General features: G+C 34.0%; 3 protein-coding genes across 5 annotated transcripts; all 3 read left to right on the top strand.

The window, feature by feature from the left end:
• Nucleotides 1-3,070: 3,070 nt before the first annotated feature.
• Nucleotides 3,071-5,623, top strand: LOC108984081. Its single transcript, XM_018955911.2, has 3 exons — nucleotides 3,071-3,359; nucleotides 4,498-4,720; nucleotides 4,889-5,623. Exons 1-3 carry the CDS (start codon nucleotides 3,162-3,164, stop codon nucleotides 5,311-5,313), a joined length of 846 nt encoding a protein of 281 aa, XP_018811456.2. The 5' UTR covers nucleotides 3,071-3,161; the 3' UTR covers nucleotides 5,314-5,623.
• A 1,201-nt stretch (nucleotides 5,624-6,824) lies between these two features.
• On the top strand, nucleotides 6,825-11,748 carry LOC108998802 (pentatricopeptide repeat-containing protein At1g71490-like). Of its 3 annotated transcripts, none has more exons than XM_035694855.1 (2): nucleotides 6,825-6,971; nucleotides 9,134-11,748. In XM_035694855.1, exon 2 carries the CDS (start codon nucleotides 9,302-9,304, stop codon nucleotides 11,498-11,500), a length of 2,199 nt encoding a protein of 732 aa, XP_035550748.1. In that variant the 5' UTR covers nucleotides 6,825-6,971; nucleotides 9,134-9,301; the 3' UTR covers nucleotides 11,501-11,748. The 3 variants fall into 3 exon arrangements, with proteins under 3 accessions (XP_035550748.1, XP_035550750.1, XP_035550749.1); XM_035694857.1 differs by lacking the exon at nucleotides 6,825-6,971 and adding an exon at nucleotides 7,290-7,633; XM_035694856.1 differs by lacking the exon at nucleotides 6,825-6,971 and adding an exon at nucleotides 8,232-8,571.
• Nucleotides 11,749-12,325: 577 nt separating this feature from the next.
• LOC118349592 (pentatricopeptide repeat-containing protein At1g71460, chloroplastic-like) lies at nucleotides 12,326-14,767 on the top strand. Its single transcript, XM_035694854.1, has one exon. It carries the CDS (start codon nucleotides 12,455-12,457, stop codon nucleotides 14,558-14,560), a length of 2,106 nt encoding a protein of 701 aa, XP_035550747.1. The 5' UTR covers nucleotides 12,326-12,454; the 3' UTR covers nucleotides 14,561-14,767.
• The last annotated feature ends 3,105 nt before the right edge of the window (nucleotides 14,768-17,872 follow it).

Below are 17,872 nucleotides of genomic sequence, written 5' to 3'. Positions count from 1 at the left end.
TCTACTACTAATGCTCTAAGCTTACTTTTGTATAATTTAATTCTTTGTATATGTAGCAAGTCCCATTCTATTAATTGCATGGATTTGGACTCAAATGAACCCTTTTTTTCCTTGGAGAATTGACATGATTTAAATTATATTATAAGGCCACATTTAAAAAAAACAAGTCAGGTTGAATTAATTTATAAAATATTAGAAGAGCTGGCTTGTTGTGAAAATGACTCGTATAAATAGGTGATGATTATGGGTTTAAACTTCTATGAATATGGCGTGATTCATGATATCTATTGTTTTCTATTATCGTTATACCCTTAATAATCACAAGAATAGGATCAAATTAATTATGACTATTCCTATTTCATGACAGACCCGTCTAAATACAAAACATCCGTCCGTTGCGTGGATAAAAGAAAGACACGCTATAAAACTTGGTCCCATCAAGGCATGTTGATTTACATTAAAAAATGCATATATTTTGCTATTAATTTTATATGTTCTTGATCTTTTGTCTATTGAGAAAAGCTAATCCTACCAAGGATCCATCTCGAGGATGGATTTTAATAATTTTTTTTAATTATTTTCTTTTTAGTGATTAAATAAATATTTTTTAATGTTATTATAAGTTTTTTTTAAATATTTAAAAATATGAATAAAAAAATAATTAAAAAAGACCAACATTCTTGTGCCACAAACCCGGTGTAGCACGGCTACTCTTTGTCTATTTCTAGTTTCTCGATTACTTCACCATCAGTAGGAATCCCACCAAACTTGTACAACTCAATCCCATCTTTGACACGTTTCACAATTGATAATAACCTTATAAAAAGCAAAATTTCATTCACCATATTATCATCTCATTTTCATCTCATTAAATAAAATATGACATATTTATTATTATTAAATAATAATTTATTAGATATTTCTTTATCATCTAATGATGATGAATGTGTCATATCTTATTTAATGAGATGAAAGTAGGATGAAAGTATAGTGTATAATATTACTAAAAAAAATATAGATCTTTTACGTATGAAAAGTTATTCTCATCGGTTACTATTCACTATTTCACACCCCATACTCTATAAAAAAATACATCTATATCTTATAAAAAAAATTATAAGTGTAGAATGTAAGAATGAATAGTAACTGATGTATAACATTCCTCTATACTTATTCATCACTCCTATATTGGTGTTGGCTTTTCGAAGCCTCGATATAATTTTAGGGTGATGCTACAACCCCCGTTGGGGGCTGTAGATTATTTTATAGGTATTTTATTTAAATAAATTTTTATATAAATTTTTTAATATTTTTTAATATTTTAAAAAAATAAAATAAATTTAAAATATTATTAAGAAAATATTTTTTTAATCAGAAAGTAAAAAAAAATATATTAAAAAATATTTTCTTAATTACGAAATAAAATAAAGAAAATATTTTTTAATAATATTATGATTTTTTTAAATATTTAAAATTGACATGCTACAGTCTCGCTGTGGCTTCCGTTGGGCTTAATATGTATTTTTTTATGTATATTTTTTTAATTTATTTTTTATATAGATTTTTTTTACACTTTTAAAAAATAAAATAAATTTAAAATATCATTAAAAAATACTTCCTCAATCAGAAAGTAAAAAAAATATTAAAAAATACTTCTTTAATCACGAAGTAGAATAAATATCATTTTTTATTCTATTTTGTGATTAAGAAAATATTTTTTAATAATATTATAATTTTTATTTTATTTTTTAAAATATTTAAAATTATTAAAAAATATTTATATAAAAAAAACGAAAAAAATATAGATAAAAAAATGCTACGTGCCCAGCGGGAGCCCCCAGCGGGGCATGTAGCATTTTCCATAATTTTAAGGTTATTTTCCTGTACATAGGTTGAAAAAAACTGCACTTTTGTAGATAAATTTGAAGGTCGTTTAGATATGGCAATCCAATCCAACCAGCCTAATTTACCTAATATGACCAAAAGAAGTAAACTCCAGCCAACAGATCGCATATCTGAGGCTCCATTCCAAGGCTAATGAGAGTCATGAGCGATGGAGTCCAAATTAAATTACATAAAAAGCTGGACTTTAATGCACAACATGACCAACTTTTGTTATTAAGTGCCTATTTGTCTTGATCACTTAAGTATCATTCACAACACATATTTTTTATATGTAATTTAAAGGCAGGTTAGATTCTCATGACCACTTTCAAATCCACACAAATCAAAGCAATAAAATTAGTAATTGAAAAAAAAAAAAATACATATTTATGATGATCATGATGTGATAATGATACTATACACGATATATATTTATAATTGATAATTGATTACTGATATATTTTATTTTCTAAGAAAATGAAGCTGTAAATTTTATTTAATCCATTTTTGAGTTTTGAATACATTGTAAATACATTGTAATTAAGGCTTTAGGCGGGGAGAAACCATAGCTAATTAAATAACTTGATATATATCAGATTTTACTATTTTGGATTTAATTTTCTCCCCTTTAAACAAGTCGCAAATGAAGAAACATACCCAATGTTTCCACTTGTTCCGGTTTTTTTGAAATAATTTATGTAAAATTATTTTGTATCATGGCTCTAAAAAAAAGGGAAAAAAAAAAGTTCATTATCAATCTTTTTTTAAAAAAATGAATAAATATGGAGTCTATATAAAAAAATTAATTTTTTAATAATAAAATCTAATATTTTTTAAAATAATTATACGACACTTATATACTCTACGATTATATAGTATAATATTACTCTAACATAATATATGTACTCCCTTTTAGTTCCAAAATAGAGCCAATTTACTCCCTAAAAACATGAATTTGAGATGTGTGACACGGCACAATTATAGGCTTATAGATTAAGCAAATTTTAAAGATTTTTTTTTTTTTAAATATTGTCCAAACAAATTAAAAAGATAAATTGTAATAATATTTCTCTTCATAAAAAATAATCACAATTGACGTTGAACATGGAATATTCTCGCATTTATTTTATTGTTTATGACGTAGAAAACACTATAAATAGTCCCCCGCAGACGCAACTCCATGCTATCTCATCACGCAAGAGCCTTTTCTTCTTCCCTCCCTCCCTCCCTCCCCGTTTTTCTTTAATTTTTTGTCTGTCTTCCTGGCTTTCAAGAAGATGGGTATTCTTCACGAAGAGAAGGTTCTTGGAGAAACTATTTACAGCCTCGAAGAGAAAGTTTCTGTGTTCCTAGCCGAAGATAGTACCGGCGACTCGGACCGGTCTTTGGATGGCGAACCGGAAGAAAACAACTCCGATAACACTGATCCGGTTGAGAGGACCTTGTACTGGGAATCACAAGAAGCCTTGCTTCAGGTAAGGATAAACATATATTCATTCATATATTTACTACGGAAATGTACGGTTTAAGGAAATAAATATATTCTTATTTATTAATTTATAGGCTAATTAACCTTTGCAACAATTAGCCCAAAGAAAATTAGAGAATAACGTTCTAATTCTTGCTATAGAGAGAATTAGAAACTTACTCATTCCATATAATTATTATAATTTTTTTAAATTTTTACATAAAATATAATAAATAATTAAATTTTTTTAAATCTCAAAACAAAAATTATATTAAAAAATTATATTTTATTCAATTTTTTTTTAAAAAAAACATCTCATATTATCTAACTACATAACCAAACGTGCATAACAGTGGAAAAGAAACCAGAATCCGAGCTTTGTGATAATAATATCGTAATGAAGATTCGGACATGTTTTTCTTTCATTCTCCTATTCCCACAATTAAATCCTATGTTGTCTGATTTTCTCAGGACGTGCGGGTATTCCCAGTTTGATTAGGATTTAACTTGTTTAATTTGACTTAATCTTGATTATTTTTAATTACCATTTGATAAATGTTTTAAGGAATTCGTTATTTCGATCGTATTGTGAAATATCTGAGCTAATTTATAAGTGTCTGGAGTAATTTGCATGCTTGTGCTTATGAATCTGGCATCAACATAAAGACATACTTCTGTCTTTTGATCATATTCACGAGTCATGACAGGTGTCTGGTTTTAGAGCCACATGGATGGAGATCTTTTTCTGTGTGCTATCTTCCGGTACCTCCACAGAATTCTAAAGCTATTTGGCAACTCCCCTTTAGACCACCAATCTTAACATGTTGTTTTCAACCACGCTTACAAACTAGTAGATCATTTGCAACAGCAAAGCACGACAACAAAACGCTAAAAAACAAAGAAAATGATCAGATATTAAGTAAAAAAAAAATCTTAGTGTCCAAACAAAAAGGTCACTGCCTAATCCCATGAAAGAGGTTTGTGATATTACGGTAGGTTTGGAGTATTAGTATTCAATCATCAATTTCTCATTGTTTATTGGCAAATAATTGGTAGACGAATGAAAATAAATAACTTTTCAATTTCTTACTGCGAAATAGGTTGTTGGTTAGGCTAAAATGGTTTCTCTATGATTATTTTTCCAGGAAATTTTAGATCACTATAACTTAACTGTACCAAAGTTGCGGCGAGAGATTAGCCAAACAATAGAGGTAGTGAAGGAGGCGGATTTCTGCAAGTGCTCCAAGCCAAGTGTTAATGGTTGCACCCATTGTTTGCGACGAGCCGTTGTCAACTTGCTTTGTGAGAAAGGATTCAGGGCCACTCTCTGCACCTCTAAATGGAAACACACTAGAAAGTATCCGGGAGGTAAATTAAAACCTCTCTTTCCTCTGATCTTTTGCAGATATATATTTATATATTATTCTCTGCTTCAAATCAATCAAGATGAGACATTTGACAGATGGATTACTGGAAGATTTTCTCATGTTACTGATTATTTTCCCTCTTTTTCCTTTTTGTCTTGTTTCTTATAAGGGACACATGAGTATATTGAAGTGGTAGCAAGCACCTTATCTCTAAAGAAACACGTGACACTCCTGATGGAATTGGAGTTCCGGGACCAATTCAAGATTGCAAAAGCTTGTGAAGAGTACCACAAACTTGTGAGCCAATTACCAGAGTACTACATAGGGAAACCCGACCACCTGAATGCCATTGTTCATGTTGTGTGTGATGCGGCCAAGAAGTCGATGAAGGAAAAGAAAATACACATGGGACCGTGGCGTAAGAGAAGCTTCATGCAGATGAAATGGTCAGGTTCTAGTCAACGGAGGAAACCCAGCTTTGAGCAATCCTTGAGCAGTGATCAGCTAATTTCATCATCATTAATGCTTAGGCAAGCGAGTACTAGTGAATCATGCTTGCAATTTACTGCCGCTCCGGCCGTGGTGGTCACCTAATTAAGAATTTTTGGGAACTTCTTACACGTCTCCATCCACAATTTTGTCTCTCCTTTTGGGCTTGTGCTTTAGTTTGTCTGCGATATATGGCTACGAGTTTGAAACTGAACTTATTGCGGCCAATATTTATAATATTACGTATATGAGAATGTGAGCAGAGCTAGCCCAATGCCAAGCATCTCTTAAGTATTGTATTGTAGCTAGTATTCTATTTTGTTGGTGTTGGTCGGACCTAAGTAGCAGTACTAGTGTATGTAGAATGCTCATTAAAGATAGCTTATATATACACAACATCTATTTCGAGCTTTCCCATGTATTTTACGTTTCTACGTGAAGGGGTGCGTGTGCCACGTGTAGGGGTGAAAAAAAAAAGAAATGATTTGTACAAGTTTCAAATAGATAAATCTCATACAAATCTTTGTAAAAAAGTAGATCTTACATTAAAAAAGTATAAAAAAATCTATTATTTATTAGTGAAATCTATTTTTTTACAAAAGGCTTGTACTAGACTTGTTTATTTGAGACTTGTATCTAGTATTACTAAAAAAAAAAATAGTCTACTAGTGGATTTGGTCCCGTACTGGCTCTAATAATCCAGTTTGGTATCGGTTCTATTTTTTTAAAATCGGTCAAAATTGATCCGGTTTCGATTTTCCTTTTTCTAATACCGGACCGGACCAATTTATATATATATTTTTAAATTTTTTATATTGTATAAAATATTTTAATATTATATATAATTTATATATATAATATATATAATTATATATAAAATAATTTTGTATTATATGATAAATTATTAATTAATATAATATTAAATTTTAAAATCTTATATAAATAACTATATATTATCACTATAGTCTATTGTATTAATAGTTATACTAAAACTATATAACTATATATTATAATATATCACTATAATATATTATTACAGTGATAAATTATAGTATATCACTATACTCTATACTACAATTATAATATATATTATAATATATTATCACTATATTATTATATACAATAATATATATATACTATATAATATACCGAAAAAATTGAACCGGATTAGAACTAATAAAACTGGAAGTACTAATTTAAGAATATAACCAATGTGAAATAAATTTTTTAAGTTTTAAAATCAATATATATCGATTTGGTTTTAAAATATGTCTAAAGCTAAACCAAACACTTCATCGAGTCAGAACGGCTGAAGTTGTAGAGTGGCGTATGATCCGAATGTAAACAGGGGTTAACAGATATAGTTGTTTGTTGTTTGAAAAATTTTATTTATCATTTCAACTCTTATCATCTTCTCATCATTTCATGATGTGATATTAAATAATAAATTTATAAATAAAATATAATAAATAATTTTTAATAATTTAATACTATATTATAAAATAATAAAAATATAATAAAAATTAAGATAATGAGTCATTAGCATTCCTCTTCTTATTTATTCTCATTGCTATTTGAACCGCGAACGTTGATCGGGCCGAAGTCTTATAATCGGCATATACAGAACTCTGTAACTTTAACCACCGTTTTTCTTTAAAAAATTCTGAACGTCTCTCTCGGCCTCTCTCTCGCGCATTCTCACTCTATGTTTCAATCACAACCTCACTCTGTCTCAGACTCTGTAAGCAACGTTAAGTTTCAAGGTAAGTTCTTGCTCTCTTTGGATTTCTTCTCTTTGGAGTTATTTTCTTTTACATTCGTATATCACAGTATGAGAAATGTTCCCAAACCAATTTGTTTCCAACCGACTGGATATATAATCAATGGATAAATTGCATGAAACCAGCACATGCAGTTTCGAGTGGACTTTTTACACGGCAAAAGAAAAAGAAAAACTTAAAAAACACCCATTGTTTGAAACACAAAGCACCGCAGACACCAAATGCAATTTTCTTTTTTTCCTGTTGGTTTGTTTTGGCTCAATTGGTTGTTTGGCTCTGGTTTGATAAGCGAACCGCATATTTGTTAAAATGTCCGAACCATTTCCCTTTCTCTTTTTAACTCTCTGTCTTTGAATCTGGCGCATAGTTATGGTAGCTCATGACACCCACTTTTGAAACACAAAACACTGTAGATGCCAAATGCCATTTTATTTTATTCATGTAGTTTGTTTGGTTCTGCTTTGGATATGCACACTAACTATTTGTTAAAATGTCGAACCATCTTCCTTTCTCTCTCATTCTCTATCTGTCTTTGAATCTGGCACATAGTTATGCTGGCTCATATTGACCACAATTCAAAAGCATTTAGCAGAGAAAGAGCTCAAAGTCCCACGTTTATAAAAGACCTCTCGGTTCATAACCGGGTAAAAAAATTACTATCTTTTAGACAACTTTTTCCTTTTGAATGTAGATAATACGTATTACCTCTTGGACATTTGTAATTGTGGATTCAAATAACAATGCCTGCATACGAGTAGAACTGATGCAAAAGTCACTCATTTTTCCAAGAAAAGTAACACTTCTTTAATTTGGCCTCATTCCTTAATAGCTTCTACATAAATGAGAAAAATGGCTTTAGCCCATATCAAACCACAAGACAATTGATGATAGGTTCCGTTAACCTTCTTTCTCTCCTATAATTTGAAGTCTTCCCCCTAGATAATTATCTTCTCTTTTAGTGCATTTCAATATCTCTTGCATTTTAATTCCCAACGTCTCGATTAGATATCCTGGATCAAAGAGGAGAAAACTCCAAAATAGAACACTAAGCATGCATTGCTTGAATATGGACCGTTACACTTTTTAATTATTTTTGGTAGTGTCTTGACTTGTTCTATGATGTCTTCTACCGGTAAAGCTTTGTTATTTGTTATTTTGTATATGTTATTTGTGGATGCTCATATTGGATTATTTTTAATGTAAATCTAAAAAATATTCTAATTAAGTAAATTACTAGTCAAGATAAGATAAAATCAATCAAATATGTTGTACCATACCACTACCACCCTCACAAATACAGGTTGGCAGGTTGGGGTTGAACTCTGGAAACCTGCCAATTTGCCAATTGCATTTGGATCTATAAAATCGAATGCGACCCATTTGCAGGAACCTCTAGTGAGCTCTCTGATTATATTTTTCACAAAAAAAAAAAAAAACTCATAAATCATTCACAACCTTTAGCCGAGAAAACTCGCTGTATAGAATTGTGTTTAGTTGCCAAGAAAGCGCTGGAAAATGGAAGACAGATATCGAGAGAATAACGTGATGAAGTTTGCCTCTTCGGAGGAACGCATGGGCTTCTGTGAGTACACTTCTTGTTAATACTTTCTTTGTGCTTGACACTCTCGTACCTAATACACACTTTGGTGGCCGAGAAGTTTTGAACAAAAGAAAGATAAACAGGAAATTTTAATCTTTGTTCTTCTTCTTCTTCTTTTTTTTGCCTCGCATTTGCTTGCCTTATGAATACTCCCACAGAACTGTGCGAGAATGTCAGCAAAACTAAGCTCAGAGGCTGTCATTTCTGAAGTTTTTTTTTTCCTACTTTGCCTGTTTGGTTGCTGAGAAAATGTGTCAAACAAGGGGGAAAAAGTAAAATCCCGATTTTAATACACATTATATTCTTGCGAGTGATTTTCTTTTGGTTCTCTCTTTATTGCATTGAAATTCAAATAGTATGTGGGTTACTCTGTTCAGAAGTATTTCGTTATCGTTAACATAAGAATAAGGGGGGAGGGAGGGAGGATCAAATCTACAGGGTCTCAACTAAGTGAAGAATATTTTGAGCATGCATGGTAGATAGCAGAGTGCTTTCTTTGACACCCACTGTCAATTCATTGCTTACGCAAGCTCTTATTTTGCAGGGAAAGTATTCCCTTTCGTCCATATTTGCACAAACTAATCCTTGATCTTGGCCGGCAAAAATTGAGTCACTCGGTAGCCAATTTTCTCAAGCCACATGTTTCAAATGTGGGTGAAGCGTTGCGGTCTGTTCTCACTGACCATGCTATCACATACGACACATACAGTGTATGCCATCTTCTCAAACTCTGTTTATCTTAAGAGGACTCTCTATATCTCAAGTCCAAAAATTCATTCCTAGAAAATGGAAACAAGGTATAAAACAATGTGATAAGCCATCCATGACATGCGCATCCAATGATTCTGTCCTCGAAACAGACACAAGCAGTGATGAATCTATGATTAATTCCCTTTTTACATGTATCATGGACTTTGCAAACCAAGGTCATTTGTCAAAAGCATTCAAAACCTTCTCTCTCATCCAACTACATGCCTCTTCTTTGGCGTCTTATGACCTTATCTTACATCCAATTTCTTCTCTTCTTCAGTGTTGCACCAACCTTAAATCATTCCCACAAGGTAAACAGCTTCATGCCCAGATTATCTCCTTGGGTCTTGAACAACACCCAGTTTTGGTGCCCAAACTTGTCACTTTTTACTCAAGCTTTAACCTCCTAGTTGAGGCCTCAATTATTACTCAGAATTCTGGAATTTTGCACCCTTTGCCTTGGAATCTGCTTATCTCTTCTTATGTTAGAAATGAACTTTTTGGGGAGGCTCTCTCTGCCTTTAAACAGATGGTGGACAAGGGGATCAGACCGGATAATTTTACTTATCCATCTGTTCTCAAGGCTTGTGGTGAAAAATTGGATTTGGGTTTTGGAAGGGAGGTTCATAACATTATTAATTCTAACTCTGTTGAGTGGAACTTATTTGTACACAACGCCTTGGTCTCCATGTATGGAAGGTTTGGGGAAATTGATGTTGCTCATAGCTTGTTTGACAAAATGCCAGAAAAGGATGAAGTCTCGTGGAACACTATGATCTCTGCTTATGCCACTAGGGGAATGTGGGGGAAAGTATTTGAGCTTTTTGAAAATATGAGAATGACGGGCATTGAAGTTAATATCATAATTTGGAATACAATAGCCAGTGGTTGCTTGCGGACGGGCAATTTTAAGGGAGCGCTTGACTTGCTTTCTCAGATGAGAGCTTTTGGCATTCATTTGGATTCTGTGGCTATAATTATTGGTTTGGGTGCATGTTCCCATATCGGGGTCATTAAATTGGGAAAAGAAATGCATGGTTCTGCAATTCGTAGCTGTAGTGATGGGTTTGATAATGTAAAGAATGCATTAATTACTATGTATTCTAGATGCAAAGACCTTAGGCATGCCTATATTCTGTTTAGATTGATAGAAAATAAGAGTTTAATTACTTGGAACTCGATGCTTTCTGGCTATAGCCACATGGATCAATCCGAGGAAGCATCGTTCCTTTTCAGAGAGATGTTGCTTTCCAGAATTGAACCAAACTATGTGACAATTGCAAGCATTCTTCCCCTATGTGCTCGAGTGGCAAATCTGCAACATGGGAAGGAGTTCCACTGCTACATTACCAAGCGTGAAGGGTTTAAGGGCTATTTGTTATTGTGGAATGCTCTTGTAGACATGTATGCAAGATCTGGCAAAGTTATAGAAGCTAAAAGAGTGTTCGATGCATTGAGTGAAAGGGATGAGGTGACTTATACTTCGTTGATTGCTGGATATGGAATGCAGGGAGAGGGACAAGCTGCACTAAAAGTATTTGAAGAGATGAAAGGTTCGGGGACCAAACCAGACCATATAACCATGGTTGCAATTCTATCAGCTTGTAGTCATTCCGGTCTTGTAGTACAAGGCCAAAGGATTTTTGAAAAGATGCCAACTGTATACGGTATAAGCCCTCGTTTGGAGCATTATGCATGCATGGTTGACCTCTTTGGCAGGGCTGGTTTGTTGAACAAAGCAAAAGAGATTATTACCACAATGCCTTACAGGCCAACCCCCGCCATGTGGGCTACTCTATTAGGTGCCTGTCGGATACATGGAAATACTGATATAGGGGAGTGGGCAGCTCAGAAACTGTTAGAAATGAGGCCTAAGAACTCAGGTTACTATGTCTTGATTGCTAATATGTATGCTGCTTCTGGTTGTTGGAACAACCTAGCAAAGGTTAGGACTTCCATGAGGGACTTGGGTGTGAAGAAGGCCCCAGCCCGTGCTTGGGTCGATGTGGGCATGGGGTTTTCTCCCTTTGGGGTGGGGGACACATCAAACCCCTATGCACAAGAGATTTACACTTTGTTGGATGGATTGACCGAGCTAATGAAAGATGCTGGTTATGTTGCTAGTGAGGATTTTGGTTCAGAAGACGAAATCATTGAGTAAGATCAACAATGGAATCTGTACTAAACAAAGCACTGCTAACATATCAACAATGAGATTTATTACTTTTTCTGTTCAAATTTTGAAGCAGATTTGAGTTCATTAGTTCAGAAGGCAGAAGTTTGTACTTTTATATCATTCTTGCTTGTAATGCCTTGTTTATTTGTCTCTTTACCTTCATGAGTGAGGAATACTGATACTACAGTCATAATACAATAAAATTGAATATGAAAAATTCACATTTCAATTCTCGAGTACAGATTTCAAGTTCTTGTTGCTTTCTTTGGGCCATGTTGATATTTTATCGCCGTGGTGTTCATAAGTGGATTGCATATCAATTCCAGCCTAATTTATATCTAGGAGTAAGACATGCATGTCCTAACATCTCCTTGATTCTAATTTCAAAGCGGTTGAGTCCCAATATAGCTTGGGCCAATTCATTTGAGCTTAGCAATTTTGGTTGAATCTGCGAGCTAGCTAGTCCATAGAGAAACAGATGGTGATAATTAAATATTTTTTTTTTTTCTTGACATTTTCCCACCTCGAGAATCAATTTTAAATTTGGGCAGTCCAATCTTATCATGCATAATGAGGAAGAAAATATCGTCAGAGCTCAGAGCTCAGAACTCAGTTCTCAGGGGATTAATATAGCAGAGAAAGCAAAGAGCATATAACAATTACTCACGACTCCCCCACTAAAAAAAAAAATGGTGCGCTTAACGGATACTTAGTATGGAATATATAAAAGAGAAATGCTGGGCATCAGCAGGAAGCTGCAGCACTCTTTTAAGAAATTTTTTTTTTTGTTTCAACTCAATACGGTGCGTTGAAGATGTAGGCTGATATTTTTCATTTCTCTATATAAAATGGTATATAGACTCGACAGCAATTCCCGTTTCTTTCTGTCTTGTTAACTACAAGTTGCTAGCAATTGCTCATTTCGAAAGGACGCAGCCAATGGAAGGCACAATTTCATGCACTTTACCTCTCCACCTTCACACCTTTCGCCCAAATCCCTTCACTAACTACAACAACGATAGCCGCCACTACTTCAAAACCAGAGCCTCGAGAAAATCCCCACCAATCCATACTCATAAACCACGACGACCAAGCACCCATCCCCACCACCGCTACAACAAAAGATCATCCCGCTTTCCCACCAGAAAACGGCCTCAGCCATTTGCCACAGAAGATGGGTTCCCAGATTCCTTGCCTCTCCACACCAAAAACCCACATGCCATTTACAAGGACATTCAAAGGTTCGCCTGGAAAAACAAGCTCGAAAAAGCCCTCGCCATCTTGGACTATTTGGACCAAGAGGGCATCCCAGTTAACCCCACCACCTTTTCCTCTCTCATTGCCTCATGTGTTCGAACCAGATCCTTAGCCGAAGGGAAACAGGTCCACACGTATATACGGATAAACGGGCTTGAAAACAATGAGTTTTTACGTACAAAACTCGTGAACATGTACATGGCATGCGGCTCAGTCGATGATGCGCAACAGCTGTTTGATGAATGTTCTAGTAAGAATGTTTATTCGTGGAATGCATTACTTAGAGGCACTGTGATATTGGGTAAGCGGCGTTATGGTGACGTGCTTACAACTTATACACAAATGCGAGAATTGGGGGTCGGATTGAATGTTTATACTTTCTCTAGTGTCATCAAGAGCTTTGCAGGTGCGTCTGCGCTATGGCAGGGTTTAAAGACTCACGCACTTTTGATAAAGAATGGTCTTGTTGGTAGTTCAGTTCTTCAGACGAGTTTGATTGATATGTACTTTAAATGTGGAAAGATTAAGCTTGCCTGTCGCGTCTTTCAAGAAATTTATGAGAGAGATGTTGTGGTGTGGGGAGCGATGATCGCAGGTTTCACGCACAATCGACTGCAGAGGGAAGCTTTGGAGTATGTGAGGAGAATGGTAAATGAAGGGATAAAGCCAAATTCGGTTATACTGACTACAATACTTCCTGCTATTGGAGAAGTTCGAGCGCATAAACTTGGCCGCGAGGCTCATGCTTATGTTGTGAAGACGAAGAGTTACTCAAGGCAGATATTCATTCAGTCTGCCTTGATTGACATGTATTGCAAGTGTGGGGACGTGGGGTCAGGGAGACGGGTCTTTTATGGCTCCACTGAGAGGAATACTATTTGTTGGACCGCTTTAATGTCAGGTTATGCCTCAAATGGGAGGCTTGAGCAGGCTGTGAGATCAATAGTTTGGATGCAGCAGGAAGGGTTTAGGCCTGATGTTGTGACGATTGCCACTGTTCTTCCAATTTGTGCAGAGTTGAGGGCTCTGAAACAAGGGAAGGAGGTTCATGCTTTTGCTCTGAAGAATTGGTTCCTACCTAATGTGTCTATTGTTTCTTCTTTGATGATAATGTACTCAAAGTGTGGTATCTTGGAATATTCTGCAAAATTATTCGATGGCATGGAATGGAGGAACGTGATCTTGTGGACAGCCATGATTGATACATACAGAGAACATGGGTATCTAAATGAAGCATTTGGTGTGTTTCGGTCAATGCAGTTGTCAAAGCACAGGCCAGATTCAGTTACAATGGCAAGGATCTTGAGTGTTTGCGGGGAAGCGAAAACGTTGAAGCTTGGTAAGGAGGCTCATGGGCAAGTCGTAAAGAAGAATTTTGAGTCTATCCATTTTGTTTCTGCTGCGGTTGTGAAAATGTATGGTTGTTGTGGAGAAGTTGATCGTGCAAAGTTGGCTTTCGATACAATCCCTGTTAAGGGTTCGATGACATGGACTGCAATCATAGAGGCATATGCATATAATGATCGGTTTCAAGATGCAATGGATCTTTTTGATGAGATGAGATCGGGCGGTTCTACTCCAAATGATTTCACTTTCAGAGTGGTTCTGTCTATTTGTGATCAAGCTGGACTCGTTGACGAGGCTTGCCAGATATTTAATTTAATGCAGCATAGGTATAAAATTAAGGCATTGGAAGAACATTATTCTGTAATCATTGGACTTCTTACCCGTTTTGGTCGCATTGAGGACGCTCAAAGATTTCTACAGATGAGTTCTTCCTCATCATAACAAAGAGAGAGTGTGAGTTAATTTACATAGTACTCTTGTTTTGGTCCATTACATTTGTTCTTGATACTTGCTTATGAATGTCAAAAAACTCAGAGATGTGCCAGATGTAAACGTATCTCATTATTATGAGATCTGAGATTTGTATATTTTGATGCATGGCGAAGGAATGAAAACAAAAAAGAAGATAGTGATTGGACTTTCCCTAAACCATACATTTGCAGGCTATTAGCAAGTTGGACCCGCAATGTTATATACAGTTAGTCACTTCAATTCGATTAGAAATATATAATGGACTTTGTGTTAGTAGACTGTAGAAGAACCCAACAGATTATATATTTACTTAAAGCACTGCTAACATTCCAAACTAAACCTGAAATTATTTTAGGACCTCTGCCATATGTAATTGGCTTCGCGAGCAGTCACGACAGCCAGTCTTCGGATCAAATTATCAATATCTTACTTTGATGAAACAAACCTGAAGAGATGGATAATTAAATAATAATAGCAATAATAATAATAATAATTATGTCGCACTAGATCAAAAGATGATATGAAAGCAAGCAGTCGAAACAAGTGAAAATAAAGAATAATAGTCTGAAATTTTGATCGAAGTAATATAAAAGAAGAGAAGGGAGAGGAGAAATATATTTACTTACCAAAAAGATCGGGCATCGTGACCGTCCACTTGTAACTTAACAACTCATATATCGATGACTCGATTTTATCCCAACAAGGTCAGTGGAAGATCAGTTGGGAAATAATACTAATAATAATAATGAAAAAAAAAAAAACAATAGCTTTATTGACCCAACTTATAAAGTCATACCGCAAAGGCAGTGTCCTGGTCAAGCTTTGTCGGACGACAGTCAAAAGAGTAAAATCTGATCTGCCTCCGGCACCGGCATTTAATGCATTTACCGCCACAACATGATCCAGAGCATATATCCGATGGACACTTGCATTGAAAAAATTGGTCATTTGCCAATTGATCAAAGAAAGTCAAAAAGTAAAATAATGTCATTTCTCAGCATGTTATATTATATTATATAGTCGGCGCTGTTCTTTGTAATTAGTCAACGTGAAAATCTTCGATACCTCGTTATTATGTGTTGCAGCTGTTTCCCTCTTAATTTGTGCTGATATTATTGGCTCTATTCTCCATCCTAACTTAACCAGTCAAAGTTTAATAGAATATGACACGACATTAGATCCTTTTAACTCATCCGATCCCATCATGAACTACTACTACTCGGTGATCTAATGCTTCTTAATTAACTCTAAACCTAGCTAGCTTCTAGCAAATAGTACTACTTTATATATAGTTTAATGCAAAACATTGGGTGACATGTCTTGTGTAGAATTTTATATCATATATATATATTGTATGATCAACATCTAGCTTTGATACTTAGTAAAGAACATATATGTTGTCGGTGGGCAAAAGGTTTTTTTCTTCATTCAGTGAATGAGGGGACTGGATTATTGAATTCATCATGTAGACGAAGATCACCATGTGATTATTAGGAACACTAAAAAAGTCAAATTTCACCGAAGAAAGGGATTATCTAATCTGGGTGTTAGGTGTCCTTTCTCTTTCTTTCTTTCTTTTTCCTCGTGAGGGTACGTATATGTAGGGTGTTGGCCGGCCAGAGTGTTGGTCCACAGTTAGTGCACCAGAAATGTAACTCAATTTCTTTGTTAATCATAAGTTTCAGGGAAATCTATCGATCTCTTATATTTGCTTTTTGAGTGTTTGACTCATTTTGTATTAATATTTACAGAAAAGTATGTATTAATGAAAAAATGCTCTGAATATTTTAGAGTAGTATTGTATAATTATAAGCCTGAACATAATACAGAAAATGTGTTTTAAATTAAACCTACAAGAGAGAAAGAGTATGATCTATGGTGAAAACTTGTCTCATTAAAACTGGATTTTCTATTAACAAAAGTGAAAAAAAAAATAAAAAATTTGAAGACAATTATAATATGGATTGTGAATACCTTTGTGATATGAGTATTATTATTATGCCGTTTTAATTATACTGCTCACTTTGTTTTATTGATGTGAAACCATCATGTGGTGACACGTGATTTATTAAAAATATTTATTCCAAATAAAATAATGTCTAAAAATATAAAAAGATGAAGATTGAACCAATAAGACGTTCTTTGTACTAATTTTATGTTAGTATTTTTAACTTTTTTTAGTAAGTCATGTTGCATGGTGATATCAAGGCAATGGAAAGAAGTGAACAGTGTAAATAAGACAGTACTATAGTCTTGTGTATATATACGTGGGTGGTCATTAAGTACTGCAGCTCGCAGCGCTGGTGAACGCGGAGATCGTATCCATGTATACAGAGAGTGCACTCAAATCAAAAGAAGTTCAAGCTAAACATTGATGGCAGTGTTGATTACAAGCATTTATATATATATATATATATTAAGATTGTTGAAGTTTTTAATTTGGCTTTTTAATTTTAATTTTTAATTATATATATAGATCAGATAGTTGAAGCCTAGCATGATCCAGCTGTTCCCAAATTTTGAGCTTAAAAAGGTCCCTTTTAGCTTTAAAAAAAATCCTCCCTTCACCAAAATAGCATGCGCATGCAGACTTCTTGGATATGCTGTTGAGTTGTTTCCAGCAAAACAAAGCATATTAACGCGCACGAGCCATTAACTCACGCTTGTATATTCTACCTTAATTAATTCATTACGTACAGTCATGGCTAATTTACCGAGCTTCGTTTGGTTAGTTAAATACTCTCAACTCATCTCAACTCATCATTACAATTTTTTCAAATTCTAACATAAAATATAATAAACAATTCAACTTTTTTAAATCCTAAAATAATAATAATATTAAAAAATAATATTCTAACAATATTTTATCATCTCAACTCAACTCAACTCAACTCACTTTAACATCCAAACATAACCTAGCTAAATTAATGAACTCTCAAAAATTAGAAAAATTATCTAAATCCGGCCAGCTAAAATGGGAAATAAATTTTATGAACCTCTATTTATATCTTCTCAGAGCACTGGCATCCGTCTCTTCAAACGCTATTTTTCTTCAAAATTTAAAAGATTTTTCTTTCAAATTTCTGTATTAGATTCGGTATACACGTAAACCTTTAATTTTGAGTTACAATATATTTAAATTCATTTCCATATTTAAAGACCCTTTGTTTAGATTCTATAACCATTATTTTATGAATAATGCTAGAACTCCTGCTAGAGCTCTAACATGTGTTTTTTATATGTTTATTTTTAAATTATTTTTTATATAGATTTTTTTAATAA

The sequence above is a fragment of the Juglans regia genome, chromosome 10 (genome assembly GCF_001411555.2).
Source record: "Juglans regia cultivar Chandler chromosome 10, Walnut 2.0, whole genome shotgun sequence".
Taxonomy (NCBI): Eukaryota; Viridiplantae; Streptophyta; class Magnoliopsida; order Fagales; family Juglandaceae; genus Juglans; species Juglans regia.
The sequence above is the reverse complement of the archived record's forward strand: the minus strand, read 5'-3'. Positions and strand labels throughout refer to the sequence as shown.